The sequence below is a fragment of the Xiphophorus couchianus genome, chromosome 4, assembly GCF_001444195.1.
Source record: "Xiphophorus couchianus chromosome 4, X_couchianus-1.0, whole genome shotgun sequence".
Taxonomy (NCBI): domain Eukaryota; kingdom Metazoa; phylum Chordata; class Actinopteri; order Cyprinodontiformes; family Poeciliidae; genus Xiphophorus; species Xiphophorus couchianus.
In genome coordinates this window covers 6,919,393-6,946,464 of record NC_040231.1, presented here as the reverse complement: position 1 = coordinate 6,946,464, position 27,072 = coordinate 6,919,393, and the positions used below count along the sequence as shown (strand labels likewise).

The 27,072-nt window shown below is 36.8% G+C and overlaps 1 protein-coding gene across 1 annotated transcript in view; it reads right to left on the bottom strand.

Annotated features, from left to right (window-relative positions):
- hcn4 (hyperpolarization activated cyclic nucleotide-gated potassium channel 4) overlaps nucleotides 1-27,072 on the bottom strand; it is a 74,425-nt gene that overhangs the window by 38,470 nt on the left and 8,883 nt on the right. Inside the window, exon 2 of the mRNA XM_028014143.1 lies at nucleotides 11,679-12,102. Within this exon, the coding sequence (XP_027869944.1) occupies nucleotides 11,679-12,102 (424 nt within the window). The remainder of the gene's footprint in view (nucleotides 1-11,678; nucleotides 12,103-27,072) is intronic.

Below are 27,072 nucleotides of genomic sequence, written 5' to 3'. Positions count from 1 at the left end.
CAAGGGAAGAGCGGTTGTCTTACTATCAAAAGACTGTCAGTCTGATTCCCACTTCCTGTGTATCCACCTATAAATGTGAATGTGTGTGTTTTGGGGAGTTTGGATGAGAGAGTCTCACTTGCAGTATAAACAGCACTTTGGGGGGTCAGTAAAAAAAAGTGATAAAATTTCTGTCCATTAAACCAGCATGGATCTCGATTGCGGCCAGCTCGACTGATGAAATGACCAGCAGAAGCTTAAAGGAGCTCAGTCAGTTGTGACAGAAACTTTGACAAATCTACCCATTACCAAACTGTTAAAATATTAATAAATAAATGTATCTGCATTCTATGAGAATTTTTTGAAATTAAATAACTTTGAACATCTTTACATATTTATGTAATTTAGCAGAATACAGTTAACATGACTGAATTGTTAAAAGAAATATTTAAGCCCACAGCTGTTACCTCAAAGGTTATATTTCTTGAGTCTAGAGGGCCACATAAAAACTTCTGGTGGAATGAATTTGGGTAAAAGGTGGACATGTGTTTTAAACTAAGTCTCTCATTTCTGAATAAGTAAGAAGTATCCACCCCTATAAAGGTGTATTTTTTAATTCTGCTACACCTTATGATCAATTTAATAGTTTTTAGCCATAATTATACGCAGTTTGTGAGCATAAACCATTAATTAATTGAAATAGTACTTTTTCTTTACTAGCCAAACACAGGTGTAATTGTTGTCAGACCTGGAGAATCAAGAAATCTTGTTCATAGAGCCTCTCTGGCAACATGAAGTTTACTCCAGTAAACCACAGTGAGAACCATGATTCATAACTGGAAAAAATGAAACAGCATTGAACCTTTGGACCAAGGAGTTCCTAGTCCAAGACTGCAGAGGTCAGTGTTCTTGATTCAACGGTAACAAAAAGGGCAAAAATTAGGGTTGCAACAAATATTGGCACTAACGTTAGTATTGTCTGATATTAGTTATTTTGTATCATATCGGTTTTGGTCTGATAAATAACACTAGGCTGACATTAATAACCAATATTTATTTCCACCTTTGTTGCTGTTTGTTTCTGAAGAGGGAGTAGAGGTTGGACATCTCGTGTTTGCTTGGTCACGTGACAGTGGTAATGATGCAGCACAGGATTGTGGAGTGCTTAACTGAAGCAAAGAGGCAGTGGTGAAATCAGCTGTGTGGTCAATCTTTCAAAGTGTTGAAAGGTAATAAAACCCACATATGTTATGTTATATATAACATATGTTGGTGAATATAAGTTAATATTGGGTACTAAAATTGGCTAAAATTTTCATATTCAAGCATCTTTTTGCCTCTTTGTGGTGTGCAGTTTTCCCTCTAACTTGTCAATATATTGGCAATAATTACCAATAAGAAATCAGACCATTTCTAAAATATATTATATTCTAGGGGGAGAGATGAAATACCTCACTGCTATTCAACACTAACTCTTTCTACCTTCCTATTTTAGCTGTAGCCTCAAAAGATCTCTACCATTTTGCCATTATGTGAAGAATAAAGCCTATGGAAACGGAGACTGTTAATGCTACGCAAATCTCTGCTGTGTAACCCAGACTATGTCTCGCTGTAGGAAGGTGAAAGCTCTGTTTCTATTCACAGCTGTAATCAGTTCTAATGCTGCCCTATCCAGCAGGCACACTCTCTTTGTTTGTAAAAAAAAAAAAAGTTTGACTTTTTGAAGCTTTTCCATTTGCAGAGGTCTGCAAATGGAAAAGCTAAGCATAACCTATGTGTGAACACAACTGCAACAACACTTATCTGCATTCAGTTTGTGTATTCATAAGAATGCAATAAAGAACATGGCGGCACATAGATGATGATGGATTGCTGACTACTTTCTGTTAATTGATAAGAACACAGGGTGAGCATAGCAACATTAGCACCAGCATAAACAGGCAAGCTTTGATTGATGAGGGCACTGACACAACACAGCAGTTTGTGACATAGGAAATGCTTAGGCATCGTCACAGGCTCTGCTGCTGTTTGATTGGCTCATTCTGTTTTTTGTCGTTGTGGTGTGTGGAGGCGGCGGGGTTGTCAAAGTTTAATGAAACACCTGGGATTATGTAACCTGCTGTCTATGTAATTTTGTGTAATACTGTCAAGATACGACAAATAAAACAGCTATTGTGTTCTTGAGTCAATCGAGATTGTCAAAATCATTTATCTGTTTATTAAAGAAATACCGATCCAATTTATACACCTAGCTTCTACATCTCTGCTGTTGCCCTGTGTTTATACAAACCTCTAATTTAAATAACTCACAGAAGAAAAATTCACATGACAAGAAAAAAAGATGATTTAATACTGAGGAAGAGAAACTAATCTCTGCCTTAACGAAGCAGCACTGAGCAGGCATAAAGTGGATGAAGGTGGCTGCTGAGTCATCACAAACAGATGGAGTGAGAAGATTGTGGTCCAGGTGAGAGAATAGCTGCATATGCCACGTGTGGTGCTGATGGTGGCTGACCAGACACAGTTAATATAAGGGGATGCTACAACATCTGGTGTCGGCTGCTCTGCTAATGATGATAAATGATAGTCAGGATAGTGTTTTAAGAGAGAACAGAGAAAATTATTTACTTTTTCCTGAAACCACAAAACTTTAAAACGTCTTATGTTTGACTGTATTTTGAATAGCTATTCTTTGTTTTGACTTTTATTTAGGTACATTTTTGTGTATTTAAATGTTTCGTTGTACCTGAGTTATCAGAAGTCTAGAGCCTGGTGTACATTTGTATTTCTCTTACAACCAGCAATGCTTTTTATTAAATCCAAAATTGCAACAACACATTGCACTCCTGACTATGTTTTCTTCTTTTCAGCTTCTTCTTTTTCTTTTTATCTCAGTTCATTCTGCACGCAGAATGTATTGAGCTCTGGTATGAGAGCTCATAATAGTTACAAATATTGAGTAAATGAAGCAAGTTTTTAAGTATTTAAAAAAGAGAGAAAAAAAGATGTTTGGGATAATCTAATTATAACGAGATAAAAAAACATTTTCTTATGACAATGAGACATTTGCTTAAACAAAAATTATTTCTATTAGGGCTTACAAGATCATTGTTTAAAAGAATCTTTGTTAATGGTTTATCTAAAACCATTGTTTGCCATAACTAAAACAAAGGTGGATTAATGCCTATTCGAGGTTAAGTATTCATGGAATTACCTATTCAAAGATTTTCTTTGAAGCGTAACTCCAAGCTATTTGCTGAAAATCCCTCATTAATATCAGATAACTTTATTGCAAACGTAACTGAACCCTCCATTTAGATTTGGACTACAGCCAACAAGGAGGCTGAAACTGAATCTTAGGAACAGCTCTTTGTATTCAACTAGATGTTCCACAATGTGCTACTTAAGACAATACAATCACATTATTTGTGCTTGAAATGACAAATGTGTTCATAAGGATGGATATGTCCATCTGTTTCTGTGCTTCTGGTTGATCATTTACATATAAAGGAAAATAACTTAGAATATTTCTGAACAACAACAGCTAACTGTCACAATCTTTACATAATTGTCCTATAAATATGTATTGTCTGGATAATATTAGTCTATAAGAAACACAGGTGTTCCTCATGATAGTATAGTAATGAATTTTTACAAACTCTTAAATTAATTTGCCACTTGCCACCTTGGCACCATCCACTGGTCAAATTAGCAAAATTATGAAGAACTGCAGTTTCATGATCTTCTTTTGGAAAGACACAATATAATGCATAATTGTGAAGTGGAAACAGTATGATTTTGTGTAACTGAAAAGTGTGGAGTGCATTTGTATTCAGTCCACAAAATGCAGAGCAACCAATTGCATTCAGAAGCCTTACCAGAATCCAACCAACCAACCAACCAACCATTTTCTGTTCACCCTTGTCCCTAATGGGGTCGGGAGGGTTGCTGGTGCCCATCTCCAGCTACGTTCCGGGCGAGAGGCGGGGTACACCCTGGACAGGTCGCCAGTCTGTCGCAGGGCAACACAGAGACATACAGGACAAACAACCATGCACACACACACTCACACCTAGGGAGAATTCAGAGAAACCAATTGACCTGACAGTCATGTTTTTGGACTGTGGGAGGAAGCCGGAGTACCCGGAGAGAACCCACGCATGCACAGGGAGAACATGCAAACTCCATGCAGAAAGACCCCGGCCGGGAATCGAACCCAGGACCTTCTTGCTGCAAGGCAACAGTGCTACCAACTGCGCCACTGTGCAGCCCTTGAATCCGTCGGTGTGTAATTTAATTGAAGTATAAATAATCTGTTCTCTGTCCTCTGTGTTTGTTGTAGAGAATTAGTGAACAAACAGCATTATACAGATCAAGAAACACAATAGACAGTTCAAATATAAAGTTGTGGAGAGTAGAGTTAGTTGCAAATAGTGTCGTTCCAGAAAGCACTGTTTAGTCCATCATCTAAAGAGTGTGCCGCAACTCAAAACTAAACACAACAAGACAGTCAGCCTAAACTGAAGCCAAGAGGCTTATGGAAATGGAGGAGCTGGAAGGATCAGGCTCAGGTAGGAGGACAGAATAACAATAAATATACAGTCAGAGCATCGATGGAATGGTTTAGATCAAACCGCATGACTCAGAAAAAAGCTCAGATCTAAACCCAATTTAGTTTTGTGGTGATAAATTTATTGTTCACAGATGCCTTCCATGGATGGGCAAGTAAAATCACTCTGTGAAAGCACAACGCTGGTGGTCATATACTCAAAGACCTGCAAAATATATTTCTGCAAAGTTTTCTCTCAGTGTGGCTAAATACTAATGCATAGCACAGTTTTCCGATTTCTGTTTGTAAAACCTAATAAAACCATGCATTCGATTCCTTCCACTTCTTTGTATCGGTTTATTACACAAACTTGCAAGAATTGACAAAATCCATTAGGCAACGATACCCTGAACAAAAGGTTAGACCTTTCACAAATAGATTACAATCTGTTATTTTGTCATTTCAACATTCTAAAACAATATTCTCCCTGTCTGAATTAGAACTTCTGCATGTGTAATGTCTAAAAAAAGGAACAATCACAGAAATTTAAATATGTTATATTTAGCTACATTTCGAATACTCACATGGTCAGTTAGGAAAGTAAAAAATCCCTAGCATTCAGAGTGAAGAAGACAAAGAACAGCAAAAACTCATGTATACCTTAATTTTAATTTCAAACATTCAGTGTAATGGTGGATTCATGGAGCAGACTTTAGTCAGGGGTTAGATTTCCAACTGTAAATACCTCTTTGTAAATGCCACGCTCATGCATTCTGGCACTGTGAACCAGGCACATGTGGAGAATGAGAAGCAGGCCTGGGAATGGACCACAAGGAACACCCTTCCATCATCTGTCTAAACAGGCCTGGAGGGCTCAAATCACAAAACCCACTGACTCCACTCCAAACAGGGATGAAGCAATGGGTTTGCGCTGGATTACATATCGGGATGTAATAGTTTGTTTTTTTTAAGCAAGTCCATTGTGGGTATTCATACAAAGCTCATTCAGAGTGTTGAGGAGCTGTCACTGTAGCTGGAAAGCCTCATTGTCAACTCAATAATAGCCTATTAGGTCTATTATTGCTGTTTTGCTTATCTGTGAAAGACCAGTCCTTGGCTAAGGTAATGGGTCACTGAGTGGGGAGCTGATTAGCTGATTTTCCTTATTTAAATATTTTTGTATGGACTTACTGGGCGGAAATGAAAGGCACTCCAGTTTCCCTCTGTGGACACAGTGGACTTTTAGAGCAGCATTTCAATGTTTTGTTTGGTTCTTCATAGCTGAAGCACAAAGACACCTGGGTGAGCAGCACCACACATCTCAACAATCAATAATGACTATGTTGATGCTGACAAACGGGAGGTGTTACACAAGCTATCCTTCAAACACATGAAGTAAAGAGCTTGTGGAAAGTTTTGATAGCTTTACTTTTTCAGATTGTGTCATGTTGAAATCTCAATACACAATGTATTTTATTGAGATTTTATGTACTAGCATGGAACAAAGTATCATGGTACATGAATTAAACTCATGTATTATTATTTAATACATGTATTAAACTCCCCTGGATATGTACTTTAAAGAACCTTTAGAACCAATTAAAGTTGCCAGTCTTCTCTCTGCCACCTTTGCTCATCTAGAGACAAGAGACAATTTTGATCATTCTTATTTTTACAATGCATAAATCTCAAAAAGATTGGGTCTTTAGTAAACAACCGTTTTCAGGTTGTTCACTAACCTTAAAACTTCTATTGGTTTAAGGTCTGGTCTTTGAGGTTTGATCAAATTCAATTGCAGCTCATGCTGCCTGTCTAAGATTGTTATCCCATTGCAAGAAACCTTCCCAGCCTCCCTGTATGTTTGTTTGTTGTGTCCCCTCCACTCATTGTAGGATTTCTTTATTCTTTGCTTATTCTGCAAAGAATTAAGAAATCCTACAACTGTTCAATACAGGAGAATTGTGAAGGAGGAGGGTTTTGCAGAGTACATAAACTATTGTCTTACCAACATATTCTCCCACCTGAGTTATGGCTCTCTGCAGCTCCTCCACAGATAAAATAGACTTCTTTGCTGTTTTCCTGATTAAGGCTTACCTAACTTAGGTGGAGTTTGATTTCAGCTTCATTTACTTCAGGCTCTTCTTTTCACAATCACAGATAAGATGTATTTACTGACTGCTGAAAGCAATCAATTGGATATATTTTATGAAGGCCTATCAGAGTAAAGGGAACTGGATACAAACACAGCCCATGCTTGTTAGATTTTTATTTTAAAAAATGTTTGTATTTGTGTTCTTCAACTATGTACTAAATGATTTGATCTCTCATATGAAGTCTCAGTTAAAAACATTCACCCCATTATTGTTGTTTGACAAAACGTAGCAAAAAAGTCAAAGGACATTCTGATAATTGTTTTATTTGTGATATTAATTATTACAACAATTCGGTATAACTTGAATTTTGCGATGGAGGAAGTGTATATTTGATCTCACAAAGCTCTGTAATGATGAGACGGGCTGTCATGTGGTGCTGTTCTCTTTTAGAATCCGACTATTCTCATATCCATCGGCATTTTTTCCCTCCATCTTTTGTCTTGTCACGCAAACTTTTCTAAAAGTTCACTTAAGGCAACATTTACCGAGCTGGCCAGTCGAAACGTTTGTGCTGTGGGCTTCGGGCAAGGAAACCCCTCTGAGCTCAGTCATTAGTGGATTGTCTTAAATCTGATTTAACGAGATGACTAATCTCACCCAAGTCAGCAACACCAATGAGGAGAATATCCGGTCACAGTCTTGTTTTTATCCCGATGAAGAGTGACAAGACGAAGCTGACAAGAGAGAGACGGAGGAGAGGCATAATGACAGTCTGTTTAGTGTGTGTGTGTTTGTGGGTGTGCTCGAGCTTGATAATATCTGCACACCACGCTGAACGCCATTATGCATGACAGTGTTATCACTGGCATGTAGCCACAACCACTAAAACCTCCTTGTTTGTAAACAACGTTCTATCAGCTCGCAGGGTGTGAAAAACCCTCACATCTAGAAAGCTTGTAAGGGAACAGCAGCCATCATAGCTAATTTATGGAGGCCGTGATAGAAAAGGACGTGTAAGAAGATTTCATGAGCTGGCGGGGGATCAGGGTGTTACTTTACTTACGCAAAAAAATTTTACTGATGGTGTCAGTGGTGATCAGATTAAAGAAGGTAAAGATGATGATTGATTTGTAAGGACTGCAGCTTTAAAAATCCTTTTAATTGCTCAAAAATCTTGAGGGATACTAAGCATCAGATCTAAAGTTTAGAGAGTCTAAGATCCTGTGAAGGAGACGACTTGTCTTGATTTCTAACTGCCCTCTGTTAAATGTAGAATCCTCATCGTCACCAGCTTCTGTTGAGCTATCGTCAAGTGCTGATGATTCATTTGAAGAAATAACTCTGCAGTCCCCACTGCTCTTTTCTGAGAAGACTCAAGGGAGCAGTTTAGGGATCAACATTCAGGTCGAAGGACACTTCATCAGCTGGTGGTTGTGTGCCAACATGTCTGAGCCTCTTGGCTACAGTGCAGTATATTCAGAGGACGTGTAATTACAGTGCCAGTGTCAACACAGCCAACTAAAACCTGCAAACAAACACAACGCAACATGTATGTATGCATACGTACGTGAAGAGTTAATGTATTGAAAGTTAGCTTTGCAGAAGATCACAAATTATTAGTCTGTACTGGAAATTTGAAAACAAAATTTAAATATCTCTTTCTTTTTTAATGGGGACGTCACAGGGAATCAACACCCTTTTATCTCCTAGAAATGTTATTTTGCTTGTGTCTGTGACCGAGTGCTACGTGTGTGAGTTAGCTAACTGTCCCCAAGGGATTATGGAACAGATTTATGACGCGTCAGAGCAGCACGCTGCAGGTCCTACTGGCACAATTTGTCTGTGAGTGAGGATGTGAAGCCAAAAATGATTAGCCTAAACAGCACTGGAACACTTTTTACGAAAATATGTCAGAAACTAATGCAATGATTACAGGTACATTTTAATAAATTAAAATATCAACTTTGCTAAAATAAGTTAGTTTGAAGAGTGAATAAAATATAGGTTCTTTACACACATATCCCAAAATTATGCAATACTATTAGTACATACTGTATAACCCCCTTAAAAAGGCAGAAGGGCTTCTGGTTGCTATATGACAAATTGCTATATTTTAAGGACTTTTAAAAAGTATGGTTTTTACTTTTTCATTTTGTTTCAAATTTGTCACTTTTCCACATAATGTGAAAAAAGTTATACTAAGGGTATGAATACTCTTGAATGGTACTGCACGCAATCTTTGCTGTAAATGATGTCCAAATCAGACCATCTTATCTGGATCTTGGATGTTGCCGATGAGTGTTTGTCTGCAGCATTAACAGGAAAAGGGAAAAAGTCAGGCAGGTTGTGTGATGTTGGCGATAATCTATTCAGGAGTGACAGATGACATTTCTGTAAGTTTGCATGTGGAGTGTTATGGTGCTGAGACAAGCCCAACCTTTCACTATTACTGCCTAACCAGCATTCATCAGAACCCTTATACACACAACACACATGGCCCCCCTCTGCTCCCCCCCACACACACACACACACACCATACATACATGGCCCTTCACCTTCTTGTGTGGCTGCAGGTGAACATGGCAGCACAGTCAATGTCCTATAATGTCCTTGTATTTTTTATGGTGTGAACATGAATTATTCACCTTTGTTTTCTCACGTCCTTTTAGCCTTGTTTCTAAAACAAAACATTTCTCCTGAGAGGTAATCAATTATTTCCAAACAAAAGCACAGGCTATAAGCTTTAGAATTTTTTTTGTCTTTATGTATTCTTTCCCTGTTCCCTCCTTTTACTAATTCCCTCTGTTCCTTTCACCTGCTTTGGTAGCTTGATGGCTAATTTAGCTAAGATACAAGTTTATTAGGAGCTCTTGCACTTGATTTATTCTCACAATTTCTGTCCTCATGAACGGCATCTCACACCTTAAGTGTACGAGTGCAATGTTTTTGAGTCAATACATAACAGAAATGAAAAAACCAGTGGACACCATCAACAAAACATTTTATCAATATTAATAAAAAATAAAATAGATTCAACTGCTATAAAAAGATGCAAAACCTGCAAGTTAAAATTTTTGTTTGGGAAAAATAAAGTGGTTGATGTGAGAAAAAATGAGCTTGTCTAAAGTGGTAAATAATAACAACCTTGAAACAATTTGCTGTAACCCCATAACCCTCAACCCCGGAAAATACAATGGAAAAACGACAAGCGGGCGTTCCGTTGCAGGCTAAATTCCATTCCCTATTTCTAAGGGGTTTTAAAAACTATGGTTTTTACTTTTCATTTTGTTTCAAATTTGTCAATTTCTTTACATAGAAATTGTACGTTTTCCAATAAAATGCTATTGCACGTTACTACATCCTTTTTCTCTCTTTTCAATTAAAAAAAATAAAGTCATTTCACTAATTTCATTGAAGGTCTGTTTTAAACCATTGTTACAAATAATTTCAAGCACAAAATACAATATAAATAGAAGCAGGTGGTAATTTCATTAATTTCTTTGCTGAAATAGATTGAAGAAATCATGTGATAAATTGATTCTTTGCTTGAAGACACACAATGTGATTTGTTACTAAAAATAGTGCTTTGTTCAGAATAAATAATGTACAGGGCCAGTTGCAGAGCTGCTAACATACCTTCTGTATTCGGCTTTTGCACTCCGATTATCCAGAACTAATCTTTAGACAATAAACCTAAAGTCTCAACTTACCACTTCGATTTTGAAATTTAAAAAAAGCAAGACAAATTATCACATTTCCCGCTGTGCATGGTTTCACAACACATGCAAGATGCCACCAGACTTTACTGAGTTCTCTACCTTAAAATAGTTTAATTCCAATAAGACCTAACATTATTTTATTTGTACTGTTTCAAAAGTTCCTTTAATGTCAAATAAAATTATGTAATTCAGTGCATTGTTGTTGACTTCAAGCTGGGATTCTGACACCTTGCTTTGCACCCTTTACCCAGGAGATTAAACAACAATCCATCCATAGAGAGCAATGGGAACTTTTCTAATTATTTCTGCAATTATAATCATGCTTGTACTGCAGCACTGCCTCTCTGGGGTCTGTGGTCCCACTGCTCTCTGGATGGCCACATGGAGGTAAAATGCTAATCAACATCCCAGCTTCATCAACTTATAGGTAACTCACTTATAGCAAAAGAGTCTCTTCACTCCTTTCAAGGGGGGATGCAATCAGAAGCAGCTTCTATCCATATTTCCCTCCTGGGGGGAAGATGGAGAAGGTACACAGCAGAAGTGCCTGCAGTAGCACCCCAAGATATGAATACTATGTAGATTGTAATCAAATTTAGGAAGTGAAACATAATCTTGACTACCTTTGTCAAACCATAGTTATAGTAATGTTTCTCACTGTAACTAGCCTAAGCTTTGATAGTCAGAGAAACCCAAAGAAACCAGGGCAATAATTAATAAAAAAGCATATAGATGAAGTAGGTAACATTTATATAAAAAAAAAATTCTACACATTTGTTAAAACGGTCATTATTCCCTGACAGTATGAGACACATAATCTGTGAAAAATCAAGCATCTCTGCCTTCTGCTTGTGGTCCTACTGCCATCTGCAGAAATATATTGCTCGGTCAGAAACAACCAATCACAGTCAGCACTGTCAATCATATATGTGCTGCTCACACTCTTACCCTCCCTCTCTGTTACGCAACAGCTAGTTCCCCACAACAGAACAAGCTTGAATGCTCAGGCTAGTTAGCATGGCCATCAATGACGATGGATAAACATGTCATAAGGTAAGTTGTTTCTCCGCTATTAGTACAGCTGCAACTGACGAGCTGACTGTCCGTGCTAAGACCTTTCTCCTGGCTCTGATTGGTTGTTTCTAACCAGGAGCAGTGTATTTCTGCAGATGGCAGTAGGACCACAGGAAGGAGGTAGAGGAGCTCAATATTTTCACAAATTATGTCTCATATCATACTATCATCTCATAGTAACAGCTTTAACAAATATATAACAAAACATATTTTTAATAAAAATTTCCTACTGCAGTTTTAACATATAGAGGTAAACTTTCTTACCTCTTCCCACTGGTGGATGTAACGAATGAGTCGAGACAGTCGCAGGAGTCGTAGCAAGCTGAGGATCTTTGTAAAGCGTACAATCCGCAAAGCACGTGCTGTCTTGTAGAAATCCGAGTCAATGCGCGTCTCCACTATTAGAAAAATGTAGTCCACAGGGATGGAGGATATGAAATCTACCACAAACCAGCTCCTCAAGTACTTGATTTTGATCTGCTGGGGATCCAGGATGATCTCTGTGTTGTCTTCTTTGACTATGCCCGTCCTGAAATTGAGGACCAGGTCCATGAGGAAGAATGTATCTGAGACCACGTTGAAAACGATCCAAGGTGGGGTGTGCTCGTCTTTGAAGAAAGTGATGCCCACGGGGATGATGATGAGGTTGCCAACCATTAGCAGCAACATGGTTAAGTCCCAGTAAAACCTTGATTTAGAAAGACAAAAAGGAATACATGAAGATTACTGAAATCATGTTAACCACTTACAGAACCTAATGCATGTAGAACAATCTGTAATGCATACATTGAAGTGTAGATTATATGTTTTCCTTTTTTTTCATTGCTTGCCAGGGTTTACAACCAATGTTTATAAGCAGTTTATGCATTTTGCTATTTAAATCAACAAATGTCACACATGAAGACTTAACCCCCCCCCCCCCAGAAAAGGCTAGAGATGTAAAGAATTTATGATGGAGATGTCATTTATGGTAATTTACTTTTTACTCTTAACAGTACTTTGTATTTTATCGGAATTTAATGTAATTGACCAACATAAAGTAGCATGTAGTATAGTATATCCTAACATAATTGTGAACATAAAAATTAAAGTAGACATTTTTTTTGTTTTTACAAAACAAAATGTGAAAAGTGCTGCATGAATTTAGTTATCCTTAAACAAAATCAAGTGCAAAAACATTGCTTTCAGATGTAACATAAATAGTGTGACATCTCAGTACAGATAGATACAGCTGTTTTGTGAATGGATCAGATGTTTGTTAGAGAACACGGATGACCAACCAGCAGCACCATGACGATTAAATAACAAAGCAGCCAAGCACGTATGTACCTCAAACTTTTCATTTGTCAAGATATTGGAGAGTTCTGTTGTGTAAGTTGAGCCAAAATGTCCTGCACTGAGTACTTGTGTCATTCATATTGAAAGTTCTTGTTTAAATATAACATTGTCTTTACGAAGTGTAAACATTTTGTATATGAAAATACAGTCATGCACACATAAACTGGACAAACACTGATTAACATTCAGTGGATAAACTGTTGACAGCTGCTTAATTATTTTTCCCTTATTTATTTTCCTAATGCTCACTGGTCTAGTGAAAGCAAACACTATGTATGTACACAGTCTAATCGTGGAAAAACAATCTATAGGCTTACGTGGTGTGTCTTCTAAACCCCTATTTGCATCCTGTAATTCAATGTCGGTGGACATGGAATCTGTTTGGGTTTGGACCATAAAACAAAACTCATTGTTAATTTAGAGTTAACTGTTAATTACAATAGGAAAAATGCTATCGTCTGAGCGTCAGAAAATACATTTCCTTCTCTACTGGCTTGTTAATTGAATCAAGATTTATGATAAATTATGTGTACCAAACAGACTGCAATATATACAGTTCTGCATTGTACACTGGCTCTTTGATCTCATTTTCAACTAGACAATAAACAGTATTGTTGAAAATTTATATTAGGAACAAACCATAATTTAAGATAAAAACCGAGGAGCCATGCCACATAAATAAGAGATAAGTAATAAATATATCTCTACTGAAATATAGCAAGGATGAAGATTGCAATTGCATTTTTCCCCCTCCTTGTTGTGCGGCTGATGTGTATTGATTTTTTTAGTTCATTCATGGTGTGCTGAAGTAAATAACTCAGGGGTTTCCATTGAGTTGCTGCTGTACAGAATCACACTGTCACTGAGCAGTGTGGCTGAGGGATGAGGACCCTAATTCAAGCTCAAGCAGAGGTTGGGGGATAGAAGCAAATAAGCTTTTATTCTCGTCTTGTAAACAGAGCAGAAAATGCTTGCTGTGGCTTGTTGTGGCATGTTATGCATCGAAGAACATAAAAATGAGAAAAGACGGGCCAGAACAGGAAGGACATAGCCTGGAATAAACATACAACAAAAATAAATCATAATAAAAAAATTAGGTCAGAATTGAAAAGGCCAAAACTGATGATGAATCATGATTAATGTAAGCCAAATTATTGGTAATCAAAACTGTAACTACATGTGAAACTAGATTAAAGAAATTACACAATTTATAAAACTAAAACATGTACAAAGTTGTTCAGAATTTTCAGGCAGAGTAAAAGAAATGGCAAACAATATCCAAAGTTTGAACAACCATTCACAGAGAATTTTTTAATAAATAAATATTAGAAAGAGTATGAAAAACTACAAACCACCAAGACATAGCAATTCACCTAAAGTGACAGCTGGGCAAGAACAAAATTAATCAGAGAACCATCCAGAGCCCCATTTGCAATTTGCCACAATCCATGATGGGGTGCAACTTTTTGGCTTACTTGCAAAATGCTGACTGCACACACAAAACACACTATCCCCACAGTCTAATACGATGGTGGCTGCATCATGCCACCTGCATAATTCCACTGTGGGGAAAATCCTCCCCACAGTGTTCTAGCAATACCTAGTTACGGAAGCTAACTAGAATTGATGGGAAGATGGATGACACTAAACATTGGATATTGTGGTGGAGGTTCACTTTCCAACAGGTTTAGACCCAAACATATTCAAGTGCTAAAAAGGCTCAGTCAAAATCCAGAGCTAAAAACAACTGAGAATCTCTAATGAATGAATATCTGATCATACTGAGCTTTAGATGTTTTCCGGAGTAGAACGGGAAAAGATTTCACTCTCTAAATGTGAAAATCCTAATAAAATACACTAAGTTTTGTTGTTACAACAAACCTCAAATTGTGAAAAAAATTGCTCCTTCTCTTGCATTTCTTTATGGACAAAATATATGCGACCTTGAGTTAAAGTATTGAAACTTTTCTGTCCACATTACATAGCCACTTATCGAGAGAAGACAGCAGTTTTTAAGTGCTTAGATGACAGTTTACAGGAAAGTCCCAGACAAAGACAATGCATATAAACATACATTAAGAACTGAAAATCATGTCAGTCTCATTTATATACCACACACACATACGCATGCATGTACAGAGGACGCTGACAGTAATTGGAATTCTTCAAAGTAAAAGGGTATCTACTGTTCCAACGTGTTGTCATGTGCAGTTATATTTAGACAGACCTTGGCACCATTGTGCTTGCTCACATTAAGTCTGAAAACCCAAAAGAACAAGTAAAATTTCAAAGGATAAAATGCTAACAAGTGTCAAGACATTTTATGCATATTGTTGTGCTTCTTGCTTCTGAATAAATTACAGTTCTCCATAGTATGTTGACAGAGTCCAGTTCTGCACCTTATCTGTACTTCATGCCAGAATCTAAAGCTGCAAAACCTTCCCGTACAACCTAAATTGGAATATCATTAAAAAAAAAGTAGTCATCTAACAATACCTAAAACTCATGAGTTGAAATGAGATATGATTTTGAGCTATTGTTAACAAGATGTGATCAATAATCACTTTAAAGAAATAAACATAAAGGCCTTTGTTCTACATTTGTATTGATTTTGCCACAAACTCAACCAATTGATGTCAATATTTTTCCCATTTCTTTAGACAGTAGAACATGGAACCAAGACTGTTTGTGTCTTGTCTGTTACTCTGTCATCATTTATTATTACTGGAAACCTGAAAGATTAAAGAGTAGCTCTAAGAAATGTATTTTTTTTTGGATTATATTCTGATTTACTGAGATGCATCTGTATGTTGTCACCCACTGACACTTTACATTTGAACTGCTAAAGGATTATACTAATGCATTTTAAAACTGTATTACAGTATATTACACTGCAATTTGTCAGTCGATGCTTTTTGTCAAAAGTGACTTAACATAGAACCAAGCAGTGAATGAGTGCAATTAGGACAATAAAAGTGAGTGGGGTGTGAAAGACAGAGGGAATCAGCATCTCACCCAAGAACACTTCAACATGTTGCAGTTATCTAAATCCCCAATCATTCAGCTGGAAAACCATATGTGGCCAACATTTATGCATTTGAGTTACTCAAAAAATAGTCAAACATTTCTGCATATGAAAAACAGCACATTACATAACACTAAATTATATAACAAAGCACAGAAACAGTGAATAAACCCAAAAACTATATTCCATAGTCATATGACTTAAAAATTAGCATTTAGATTTATTTAATCTTCATCACCCTATGAATACTAAATGTGTTTGTTAACTCTTACGTTAGATTGACGTGGATGGGCATTCAGAGTTAGCTCCTCTCCCTTTGGTCAACATTGATTAACTTTACAGGTTTGTGGTTAAAGAAGATAGGAAGCCTGGTTCCCAAAGTTGCAATCCAAGCATCATCACAGCGGTGCATATTGGAGTTGGTGCGAGAGGTTACTGATAGACTAGATGACCAAGAGAGAGAAATAAGTTTTGTGGACACATGGGACAACCATATTTCTTCCAATATAGAAAGTTGTCCTGAATCAGTCTGTTCGTGCTGTCTGTTGCTTCCTCTTCATTCCAGTGATGTTCTACTCTAGATTTCCCATGTTAAAAGAGACTGTCACCACTTCCTACAGTCATCAAATGTTTGTTTAGGAGGAGGAATCGATGCAAAATCAATAACTCAATGTAATCAAATGAGCTTTCTTAGGTAGTTAACCTTTGACCATCTCCTTTTATAAACGGAATTTGACTGCACTCAATTACAACTACAGTCATTTAAAAATGTATGTAATTTAATTTGAATCTTTCTATACGATTTGACTATTTGATTGAATTGATTTTACATTTTTGCTTCTGAATTAGATCTGTTTATCTTGTAACCCACATTGGGTGCCATTTGTTCAGAATTGGCACTATGAATTTAACTGAATTGAACCAAATTCAATTACGGTAAATAAAAACTAGGTTATTAGTTCTCTCTCCCCCTCCCCCTCTCTCTCTCTCTATATATATATATATATATATGTATATATATATATATATATATATATATACACTGCTCAAAAAAATAAAGGGAACACTTAAACAGGTGTTTCACACTTAAAGTGTTCCCTTTATTTTTTTGAGCAGTATATATATATATATATATACATATATATATATATACTGGGCTTCTTTGGTCCAAAACATCCCAGTTCCTGAATATGCATTGAGTTTAAATGGAATACAAAACAGCTTGAGGTTTTCTCTTTCACAGACAACAAATGTATAATGTTTGTTATATTCTAACAATCAAAGCTGCACAGTAGTTATTATGAAGTACTATGGACCAAATAAACTCTTCCATGCTGCCTATATTGCCAGGTGAAGAGAAGAGCATGTCTTTGGATTGCACATAGAGAAGCTTTGAAGAAAGTGACAACTGCTGGGATGCAATCCGCCTTCAAATGCAGCCCTCTGTGGATGCGGCCCCTGAACTGGGACACAGCTTACGTGTGTTTATAGTCTGCCTGCTGACTCACATGCACATGTTTGTCTTCATATAAGAGTGACTACATGTTTGTGAAGAAGTATAGAGAGGATTCTCCCGATTTCTCCTTTTCACTCTTGTGGTTACCTTTTAATGGAGGTCAGTCCAGACAAACATAGCCAGGATCCATTTACTGTGTTTTATTATGCAGTGGAATCCTGATACTGAGGAGTGTTCTTCTATAAATACAGTTGGACAAGAAAGGAAAGTTGGCAAAAAAAACATATCTTTGAGTTCACCTCAGATCCCAGTGAATGAGTGTGACTGGATGTGACTTGTCATAAAATCCAACTAAAATCTCACACAGAATGTACAAGTATTAAGCAAAATTAAATCTAATTTGTTAATGACTTAAACAAAGAGGCTACTCATTCCATTTGTGCTCAACATAAAGTCAGACCATTTGAAAATTCAAACATCTTATAAAAAACTATATCATACATATGACCATAGGAGAAACTGTTATAAAATAAAGCCCCCAAAAATTGCTGAGCATGCACAGCATAACAGCTCCTACAAATTGTGCTATGATGCTCAGAGTCTGGTAGCGATGACATTTCACCGTCTGAAGAGATGGAGCCACAGCCCACTCTACTCTCTAGTGGAGTGACCAGGGACAGGAGGAACATGTTGACACTCTTAGAGTGCCTCTTACTACACAATAAGCCTCTCTCCTTCTCCTCACCCGGGTAGTCTTCTACCTACAAGGAACTGTAAGAGTTCCCTCAAACAACCCGACCGACACGCATGCTTATTTCTTAGAGTAGCCTAAATTTAAACTGAGCAGTTTCAGAGAAATTGAATAAATATGTGCTGGGAATACATCAGGTCTTAGCTCAAGAACTGATGGGCATATGTAAAAGAAGATATTTTAAAATTCTGCTATTGGTCTATCAATTTAATGTCTCACCCCACTTAGCCTTGCAATGTCATAAGGGGGATGTTGGTTATCTCCAGATATCATTGGACAAGAAGTTGTGTACACCCTGGATAGGTTGCTAGTCCATCACAGGGCAACACAGACACACAAAATAAACAATCGTACACACACGCCAACACGCCCACACACACGCCTACACTCACACCTAAGAACAACTTTGGATTGCCGTGTGTATGAGTGGTGCGATATAAATAGTTTACACCCACTTTTCCTTACATAGAGGTGCATAGGCCCTGGATGACAGGAAGGGTACACCCCGAAAAGGTTGGTTAGAAATAATTCATAATAAATTCAAAATTTCAAACCAAGTCATGGTTTTAAAATCGTTGAACCTGCCTATTATATAATCTGTCCACACTGGAATAGTGAGTCAAGCTCAATCTTAGCAATAATATATTCTTCTTGATCAAATTATTCACATTCTTAAATTTGATCCCCAGTATAGAGCTAAATTGGATATAAATTTTAAAATAAAACAGCTAAAAATTACAGACTTGAAATAATAGCAGACAAAACCACATTAAGCCCATTGGCAAGCAACAATGAATTAATAAAGATGAATAAATAAAAAATAAGCACAAAAGGTTCTTGCGCAAAAGGAATAACTTAATTTTACATAAGATACACTTAGTCACAGCAAGAGGTAATCTTTGTCACACTTAACCTGAAAACAACTTTATAAAAAAATCTTTGTCTATGCTGTCATGAAAGTGCAACATATTAGTTTAAATGAGTGAGTTGGAAAACTCACACAGCAAGACTTGAGAGTCTGGATAAAAAAAAAAAAATCAGGTTAAAAGGGTTAATCCTATTTCTGTTTGTCACCAGTTCCAATAAACTGTCATAACAGCTCTGCCCTTGCCCTGCACCGCCAACAGGCACAGTGCATGCACATCAGTGACACTGGGACAATGCAGTCATAGGTAGCTATATATAGGAGACACACAGTGTTTTATCAAACCTGTGCTAAGAAAATTTCATCAGAGGTCGAGGAAAATCTCCCCAACCTTAGCCTAAGAGAAAACAGGAGGATTTGCTAACTGCTCACAGACGGGAGAGGAAAAATAAAATCTGCTGAAAGGAGCCAAACCCACCAAACATCGCTTAAAGAGATCCATTATACAAGATTATAAGTAGACTGCTGGGGGGACATTAAAGTAAAAGACTTGTTGTTTGTGTAATATGTAAATTTAATGTAACCTGCAGTATGGTTAAAGTGCAACATGTGCTTTATGGTGTTATAATTCATCACAGCTTGATCCTTCTTGCTAATATATATTTTTAAATCTGCAAGACCGCAAGAGTTTTCTTAGAATCAAAGCTGAGACATAAACAATATCTGCCATAATTAATTAATTACTCTTTCTAAAAATACACAGGACCAATTCAATAAACTGCCATGTTATTGCCAAGTTAGTTTATTCAAGTAATTTCCATCCATCCATCCATTTTCTGTTCACCCTTGTCCCTAATGGGGTCGGGAGGGTTGCTGGTGCCTATCTCCAGCTACGTTCCAGGCGGGAGGCGGGGTACACCCTGGACAGGTCGCCAGTCTGTCGCAGGGCAACACAGAGACATACAGGACAAACAACCATTCACACACAACACACACACCTAGGGAGAATTTAGATAGACCAATTAACCTAACAGTCATGTTTTTGGACTGTGGGAGGAAGCCGGAGTACCCGGAGAGAACCCACGCATGCACAGGGAGAACATGCAAACTCCATGCAGAAAGACCCCGGCCGGGAATCGAACCCAGGACCTTCTTGCTGCAAGGCAACAGTGCTACCAACTGCGCCACTGTGCAGATTCAAGTAATTTCATTTATTATATAGGTTACAGACATGGTGACATGCTTCAGGCATTTATTACCACTATTTTCAATGATTACATTGAATTTTGAATTAGCTATGGTTAATTCAAAATTCAGTAAATGTGAACATCTGAATATTACAAAACACCAATAAAGTTTTTTTTCCAAAACTGTCCTCCAATACAGTCATGGTGATGACTGCAGGTTTAACAGTAGAGTCACAAACACCATGTGTGGCTTACCTGAAACACTATTAAAGAAGATATCTGTATCTGACACCATTTGTTGAAAGTTGAGAGGAAGGAAAAAAGATACACGGAAGGGACAACCATTGTGAAGCAAAGCTCATTTAAGCGTTTGATAGAGATTCAAAAGCTTTGGACTGCAGGTGCAGTCTGTGGTTCCAATGCCACCACACGTGATGGTTCCAGGATATACCTAAATGCTCTTTTCAGATAACAGTAAATTAACCATCTGAATATTCAAATTAAAATTTCAAGGATAAACTAATTTACTTATTAGTGAGTAATAAGTAAATTAGTAACAACTAGATGTTTCAAATTAACACCTGGTTGCTAATTTGAAAATGAATTAACAACCGGGTGTGCACGAGAGAAACCTAAAATCTTATGTGTAATTCATTGTGATAATGATAATATTCACAATAAAAGCATATATAAAAATTAATCAGTCTTCTTACAAAATATCTCAGTGCATACAACCAGACCCCCCAAAAGCACAAATGGGCTAAAAAATAAAATAAATGACCCAGGCTACTTTTAAAAAAACTAGTTTAAGGAAGTTGCGCAATTGTGAGGTCAAACAGCACACATTAATTTAATTTAAACACACATACTAATATACTGCTATTTGTTAATCCTGCTTTGGAATCAATGATAGGAAAAATGTACAATCTAAACCATTCTTTCACTTTTTAAGTTTGAAAATGTCATCCGTTAGAGTTTCGCGTTACTATATTAGAACACAATTTTATCAGATTTTTTAAATTATTTCTTCCCGTTACGATAAAATTTGCTTATAAAACTTAAATTTTTCCAGATTTGGTTTTATCCCACTCAGGGTCCTGGCAGGTCTGAAACCAATTCCAGTTGTCATGGAACAAGAGGCCATGTTTACGCAGAGATTCTGGCCAGTCCATTAGAGACAAACAGTGCTGCCAGAACAAACAACTCAGAATGTCAGTTCAGAATCCCCTTCTCACCTAACTCTGTGGAAAGAATCAGGAGAATCTGCAGGAATTCAAAGCAACCACAGGGAGCCATCCAAACTCTGCCCAAAGCATGGCTGGGAATTGTTTAGCTTCAGGGGACAGCACTAACAAGCATCCCACTCTGCTGTGTAATTTCAAATCAGCAGAACTATAATTAAAAATTAAGCAATATAACAAACTCCATTCATATTCAGAAATAAAACAGGCAGAAAATTACAAGTTTCCAACATGGCCATCCGCTTCAAAGATGCACTCAAATGGTGCAAATTTCCAACTGTGCAAAAATGTGTCACAGGACAATGTTTGGACAGCTCAAAAGCAAACTTTTTAAAGCTTCAGATAAACTGCTATAGCGCTACATTTATAAGTCACCAGTCATTTTGCAAGGGGAACAGATGCAATCAGGGTACCCACTAAGAACAATGTCTCTGAAGTAGCAAAGTCATGGTTCCTTGTATGTGTCTTTGCAGAAGAAAACTAGACTGCAAAGCAGACTATAGTCAGCAAATAAAATATAGAATTTCGCTTAGTGGCAGTTATCCACCAGGTGGCCTATTGTCTTGTCACTAACTGCATTTGTGTCTTATTAGTATACAATGTTATCTCCCTCCAGGGCTTTATATTTATTTAAGGGTGAAATGGCAGCAATCCTCTTGCCAAGAAAGCACCATCCAATAATCTTCCCCTCTACCAGCTGTTGTTCAGGAATTACTGGTAAATTAAACAATAAGAGATGGATTTGTGGACCTTCTTATTACAAATTAAATGCTAAAATAATGCACAAAACCTGGATCTGGTCACTGTGTACATAATCACCACCTGACCTTGTTACCAGCTGCACCAGTGCCACTTTCACTGTTGATGCTGGACATTTTCAACGACACAGCAAAGATTGAGCGGAAGGGATGTGACATAAAAAGTTTTAAACAAATAAAGTTTAGGTAAATAAGAATGCACATGACTTTATTACCAACATGCAAAGGCTACCAAGATTTAGGGAAGGTACGTAAAGTAGACATTCAAACCTACAAAGAGTAGGAGTCATTAGATTTCCTGTCATATTGGAGGAACAATATTTTTGATAAATCCACCTGTGCATTTTGTTTATTACATTGATTTAGTAAAGGTTTACAAGATGAAGAAATTTAAACTATCCTGACCATAATTCAGCAAACAGCCCTAAACCATGATTTTTCCATGAGATAAGGTTCTCACAGTAATAAAACAAGAAAGAAAGCTAGCTAAATAAAGGTTTCACTGAGGTTTTGGTCACTAGAGTTGGGCTAAGAAAAAATGAAAGCACAGAACATTCCCTGGTGTGTTCATTTATCTGGAGTAGTGAGAACTGACCTTAGGCCTGTAAGCTTACTTTTTGATCCACTAGACCACTAGCATTCTGGTTTGGAGGATTAGCTTTGATGTTCAATCACTTGTGTAAAACATATCACTGGTCCTACATTTTCTAAGTTCATACAAAAACTGTCTTAAGATAAATAATTTTCTAAGCTTTTGCAGTATAATAAGGGTCATCAAACAATTTTTTAAACTTATTTCCTGATACCCTTCCACAAATGTGTTGTGGGGGACAGAATTTCATAATTCCCCATACTGTGGCAGGATACATTCTCTAATGCTTTCACTGAAGACATTTGATTTGTATGACCTGCATGTCTAGGATTGTTGTCCTGGGCCAAAAAGTTTAATGGTGACTCGTCTCTCCATGCCCATGAATACATTGATGTTTGTGGTTGCAGTGTGAGAAAATGTGTGATATTCCAACAGGTATGAATACTTTTTTGAGGCATTGTATGTGTGGTGTGAATTAGGACTTTTTATTTTAGGTTTCTCAAGAGCAGCAGAACATTTGTAAAAATTCATCGCTTTAAAGGATAAAGGAAAATTAGACTGTGTTTCATTCACCTTTAACAAGAATTTTATTTCTGTTACTTTGTACTTTCTGTTACTAAAAAGTTAAAAACTTAGATTACATTTTAAAAGCAAATTTATTTTAATTCATTAGCTCTGTAATTTCTACATTGTCCATACTGAACACCGCCAAGATTTAAATTATTACACATCAGCTTCATGGCAACCACCCATTTTGATTTGAAACCTGCATGGAGAAAAAGAGGGCATGATATTGACTATGAAGATAGAGCTGATAAATCAGGAGTGCCACCTCGCCATAGAGGAGACAGAACGATCTGTCTCTCACCACTGCTTGTCTCATAATGCAAATATTTGTCTGTCTACTAGACACCCAGCATGTGGCACGACCAGGCCAAACACATTGATCCAAGTAAGCTTTTCCTGTGAATTGCAACAGCTACCCACCCACACACACGCTCACGCAAACACACTTCTTCATTTTTCTGCACCGTGGTCTAAGGTCTTTCTACAGTTCTACAACACTTTACCCTCACTGCATGTTAGTAAAGTGCAAAATGTGAAGAGGTTTCCTGCTGTAAATGTCTAATTGTAATCTTGTGTACTTTGAAAATAATACTTGTTAAAAAAAATTGGACTAGGACATTTTTAAGTGCTGGATTTAAATTGGTCACTAAGATTTTTGCAGTGCTTTTGTGTTTATGGCATATTAAGCACTCTGTTAAACACCTTGGATTGCATTGTGTATGAATGATGTTACAGAAATAAACTTGTCTTTCTCTCCTAAAAAATTACAAAAAACACCAGATTTGACCTTTCACCTATTTTACCTGGTTTTCAAAATGTCCATGTGACAGTAACATCTTTGTGCACACAAATTGTGTCTTTGACTGTCCAAAATATTAATGTTTATACTAAACACACTATCTATGGTTGCGTAAAATTTATTTTTGATTGCACTGTGCACAGTGCTGTGGTATTGATTTTTGTGATTTGAATATCTGAATCAATTCAAATGAAAAAAAAAATACCTGTGCATTTTGTTTATTACGTTGACTTAGTAAAAGTTTACATGATGAACAAATTTAAACTATCCTGACCATATACAATGTATAGATATATACAATCAAGCTTTCAACAGGTAAAAATTGTTTCCAGCTAAATGGTTTTCAGCAAGCAACAATAAAACTGTAAAACCAAGAGATCATAGCTTCTTTACAAAATGTTGCTAACCAGCTAAACTGATATCATGTCCACAAAGCTTGAAACTTGTATAGAGACAAACTAGATTAAGACACACTATTAGCTATACAGTTTTGTGTTGCTGCTCAATAAATTGAATAGCAAAAAAATGAGGGAATGTGTCATTTGAAAGTTATTGGGTTGACATTCCTGGTATTTAACAGTTCCACCAACAAACAAGCGTTCATTATGCTTAGCTGAAATCCTTTTTGTAGCAAAGATGCACTGCAAGAAAAGCAGTGCTCTTTCAAAAGAGCATCAATAAACTAAAAAACTCCAATATCTCTAAGAGTAGTTTACTTTCACCACTCATTCAGGGACAAAGGTGTCTGCAAATCAAGAGCATTATTATATTTCATCTAAAAATAAAAGCCTGTTCTGCATTTAAGCCATAAACACATTTCTAGACCAATGTAACAAGAACTCTTACACATAGACACCAGAATTACTAACCCACACATACTGTAGTACTTCTGGCAAAGTCAACCAATTGGCTCCAACATTAACCACATAATCTGCTAGTGGTGTTGACTTTGTAACATGTAGTGGGTTAGATTAAATTTAAAAGCTTCCTAATATTACCACTCTCGTGTTGTGTCTGAACCCTGGAGCAGCAAATTGGTGCCAGATTCACATCTCGGCAGACAGGAAAAAGAACAATCCAATTTCAGAAGGACAGAGGGTGTGAGGATCCTCCTGAGACACAGGCAGGTCTGCGAAAGGTCAGCTTGTATGTATTGGATACAGCAAAATGTCTGGGCGCAAGAATAACTAGTGGAAGACTTTAGAATATATGCAGAGGTTGATTTTAAGTTACAATATGTTCACAAAATATGTGTTTTATAAAGAAAATTTTAAAAAGTTGAATCTCTGATTATACTTTTTTTATCCAACTAACGTACAAATTAAAGTTGAAGATAAACAATTGCTTAAACTTACACACAATTGATTTGACTATAAGAATTTTTTTTATTAATCCAGGGAAATCTTACTGAGACAAATTTTAAAACAGACTATACTTCGTACAATTCATATAACCAATTAACTGAAAAATACAATTTTAGTAATCCAGTTAAACTTCTCTAAATAGACCATCATGGAACCCTTCAAAATGCTATTGTAATTTGATCCAAATTCAACTAAAAATATAATGCCTTTTGGTATAAAGTTAACTGTCTAAGGAAGTCCAGTCAATTACATCAATCAAGTTAATTTCTCCAAGTCAATTCCTGCAATCCCTTTTTCCAATAAACCAGATTTCTGCAGTTCCACAATTCGCTTCCTTATATCTTGGCTGATATCTTTTGACTTTCCCATCGTGCCAACAAGGAAGCAGTGTGTTCAATATGTGGCCTCAAAATACATCCACAGGTATGGATCCAATCACTTAACCTATCAGAAGTTTCCAAAGTCATGACATCATCATCTGGGCTTTCCTTCATTGTTTAAAGATAGTAACAGTTATCATTCCATATATAAACTTCTGAATTTGAAGACATGACCTAAAACAAGAGAAGTTTACTCAAATTTAATGTCAGACAGGGAGGAAAAAAGATGTATGTCTGTTTAATCAGACATACATCTGAATAAACAGATATATGTGTATACATACATTGCTTACTTCACCCTCAATCAACAGAGCATGCTGCAAACTTCTTGTTTCAACCCTTTTTTTTCCTCTAAAATTCTTCTGATTTAACAACACAATCAAGGCAAGAATATCCTCATGGTCACCACTGATTAAAGTGCCAGGTTATTGAATGTTTGCTTTGATAAACAGTAATTCTTGTGCAATATTAGACTTAAATGAAAATAGAAAATCGAATCTGTCAAATTAAGTCTACAATTTAATAGATTGAAAAATATTGTTTCCCGTAAAATTCTCTGCTCTCCGCCTGTCTGATTTGTGATACAACTGACTGTTTACCCCTGGTCAGTGGGACAATAGCAGATTATGAGGGGGATAAACAATTAATAATGACACAAAATGATATTCAAAAAGCAAAAATTCCAGATTTGGTTTTGGCAGATTAGTGTGGCATGTCTACCTGGACAGATTATAAATTGATGTTTTAAGGCGAAGCATTGTGAGGAAGGAAAGACACGCAACATTACATTTGTCAGGTGACCAGAATCAATCAATCAAATGTGAAATGGATGACGTGTTGCACTTAACAGAAAATGTTTTAGGAAGGACTTTCTACTTTCAAATCCATATCAGGTCTAATCAATCAAATTATTCACACCTTCAGATTACCATCAGTTTGTCAAGGTTAAAAATAGTTTCTGCTCAATATAAGAAACACTAGGAAATGACACACTGCCTGGGGGAAGTAAAGCACCTGAAATGAAAAAAGAAAAGGGATTCTAATCTTATGTGCTAATGTTACTCTGTCACGTAAGTGTGCCTGGTAGCGTTCATCCTTCCACCCTTTAACAGGCAACCTTCCACCCTTTGGCCATGTACATCCTCCCTGGGCTCCCTCCATTAAATAAATTGTGCTGTAATAATCTCTTGGCTCCTAATATCGGTAGATGAGCACAGCAGCCTATTTTGATTACCCCACTTTCAGGCCTAGCCAGAACCATCTGTAATCCCCATGTTTTGCCCTCGCTACATTAAAGAAGGAATTATTTTATGGAGACGGAAAAGGAAAGGGTGC